The sequence below is a fragment of the Lottia gigantea genome (assembly GCF_000327385.1).
Source record: "Lottia gigantea unplaced genomic scaffold LOTGIsca_91, whole genome shotgun sequence".
NCBI classification, from domain to species: Eukaryota; Metazoa; Mollusca; class Gastropoda; family Lottiidae; genus Lottia; species Lottia gigantea.
In genome coordinates this window covers 699,914-702,659 of record NW_008710984.1, presented here as the reverse complement: position 1 = coordinate 702,659, position 2,746 = coordinate 699,914, and the positions used below count along the sequence as shown (strand labels likewise).

At 35.0% G+C, this 2,746-nt stretch overlaps 1 protein-coding gene across 1 annotated transcript; it reads left to right on the top strand.

Annotated features, from left to right (window-relative positions):
- Nucleotides 1-461: 461 nt before the first annotated feature.
- On the top strand, nt 462-2,746 carry LOTGIDRAFT_134531 (hypothetical protein; the record flags this gene model as incomplete). Its single annotated transcript, XM_009068597.1, has 4 exons — nt 462-648; nt 1,285-1,428; nt 1,896-2,157; nt 2,230-2,746. The coding sequence occupies 4 exons, from the start codon at nt 462-464 to the stop codon at nt 2,744-2,746; spliced, it is 1,110 nt and encodes a 369-aa protein (XP_009066845.1).

Sequence of the window (2,746 nt, the reverse complement as noted above, 5' to 3'; positions counted from 1 at the left end):
TTCCAGTTTGTCCATAATTAGTTCATAATTAGCATCGACGAATGAGTTGCACGTGAGTCACGTGATACTAAAAAAAACGAAAGTTACGGCGATACCAAACACTGACTCAGCACAATCGAAACAACAGCAAATGCTAGTATTAAACCAACGTATATGTGATAACCATTAATCAAAATCAAGATCGAAAAGATTAGAGATTGGACAATAAGTTTATTCAGTGCATGAAAAAGTTACATTCTTTTCGAACAGGGACCTGTTACAAATTATTCTCTGCAACATATAACTTTAATGACATGATGCGATATAAGTAAGGTTGTGATAAGAAGATGATGAAGATGTTTAGTGGTGAGATTACAATGTTGAGATATCATTGAATCAACGAAGCTTGTGATTGTCCTTCATTTGGTTTAGCAAATTTTGATTCATTCATTTAATATTGTATTTCAGTTTAAAGGTTAAACATGGAAGAAATCAAACCATTCGCTTGGATTGTTCTGACAGCTTCCTTCTTTTCGTTGTTTTTTAACTCCTCATTGAACTATTCTGTCGGCGTCATCCACATTGCCCTGTTAGATACTTATGTAGATGAAGATATTCAGACCATATCATGGCTAGGTTCATTATTTTCCAGCATGTTTGCTATTTCTGGTAAGTTTTTCAAAGCTACGCACCAAAAGAAACGCAGGTTTCAACTATGATACTATTTTGACAAACCTAAAATTTGTTGGATAAATAAACCAGGTCACTTCAATAAATAGGGCGAATCCGTGTGAATTGAAGAGAGTTGTTTGCTAGATTATTTGAGTGACATATAAAAAGAGAACTTATAATGATGAAGGGGTCACTGGTCATTACAAAACCGCCTGCCAGCATTCCATTCATATTTCTCATACAACCACATTATAAATAAGGTAATGAACATGATAGTGGCCTTAAAATCTATAACGTTTTCAATTTTTGCGATTTTTTTAAGTCTCGAAATCATTTTGGCAAGCTTATGCATAATGATTGGACATTTAACCAACCTTTGTTCACTTATATTTACATTTTTGTAAATTGAATCGTAGTAGATTTGATTAATAGTTCCATGGGCTCTTGCTATTCTTTGGGATGTGACCTATCGACGTTTGTTGAATTGCATAAGCATAGTAAGTGACACTATCTGAAGTTTTTATATTTTATCGGTTGGTGTTATTTTTGTAAGCTACATCATTTATTCTGGATAACAATCTGATAACAATCTAAATGAGATTGAATACGACTGATGATTGTGTCTTGTTCCAGGTTTTATGGGAACGATATTGATCAATATGTTTAATGTGCGAGTCTGTGTTATGGTGAGTGGTGTGGTCACTTTAATTGGTTTCTCACTAAGCAGTATTGTAACAGACATGAGATACCTCTTTATAACCTACAGTCTTATTGGAGGTGAGATATATTTTCACTCTCCCAAAAGAGCTATGTCTGATATATCTGATAACATGAATTGTCGTAGTAGGCTAATGCCTTCTCCAGTTGCTTGTGCTTTTATTGACCGTATTCTGGATTCTGATGCAAATACAAAAATGTGGAATATGAAACCTTAATATTCTAAATGTACATCGTTCGCATATACCTTTTTGGGGGGATCCATGTCTTCTTTATTAATTACATAAGTGATAATATAGATAACGTTGTTCCGATGTGTCCATATAAGCAATATAACCTTTAAGACTTAAAGTGAAGTTCAAAGTATATTTTAATCAGTAATTTATCCAAAACATCAAATGTTGTCTCGATAGAACAAATGCATCGATCTTATATTGTTGATGTATAACAAAAGCGCATCATCTTTACCACAATATAGCATTAAAAAACTCTTTTATGAAAACATTCTTTCTTATCTGATATTACAGGAACAGGCCAAGCTATCTGCTACACAGGTTCCATGGTTACCTTAGGGTATTATTTTAAACACAAAGCTAGTATGGCTTCGGGGATTGCTTTATGTGGTTGTGGACTTTGTACCTTTGTGTTCCCTCCTATAAGCCAACTCTTTGTCGACAGATATGGTTTAAACGGTGCCTTTCTTCTCCTTGGTGCTTTAGGATTCCAATCGACTGTCTGTGGTGCTCTGATGAGACCGACAGAGTTTGAGATTGTGGCGAAACGAAGACTGTTCTGTGGTGGTAAACGTTCGGAACATGATGAAAAAGTGAGTTTAGACCCGGAATTGCACTGTTTCACAAGACTGTGTATAATGTTGAAATCTATGCAGTTCTGTTTGTTTTTGATCAGCTCTGTTGCATTTAATATGGGCCAATCAATAATATATCTCTTTCTACCAGACTATTTCCGCCATCTTGGTTCATCTTCGATGGAAGCTGCTTTTATTTTATCTATAGCAGGCGTGACAGGTGTTGTAGCTCGAGTATTGCTTGGCTTTTTGACACAACTAGTGAATTCTGCCATCGTTTATGGTGGAACTTTTGGAATTATGGGTATTATTACATATTTTGTTAAGTACATGACAACTTTACCTAGTAAACTTTTTTTCACGTCCATGTTTGGATTTTATACTGGTGCATGCTGGGTTTTACATTATACTATACTAGTAGAAACTGTAGGCATTGGTAAATTATCAGATGCTATGGGTATAGGGATGGTATTTTGTGGTATAGGATATTTCACTGGTCCACCATTAGCAGTGTTCATGATGCGACTGGTTATTCTTAGGTTTACAATACATTTGGCATTGACCTTTTGA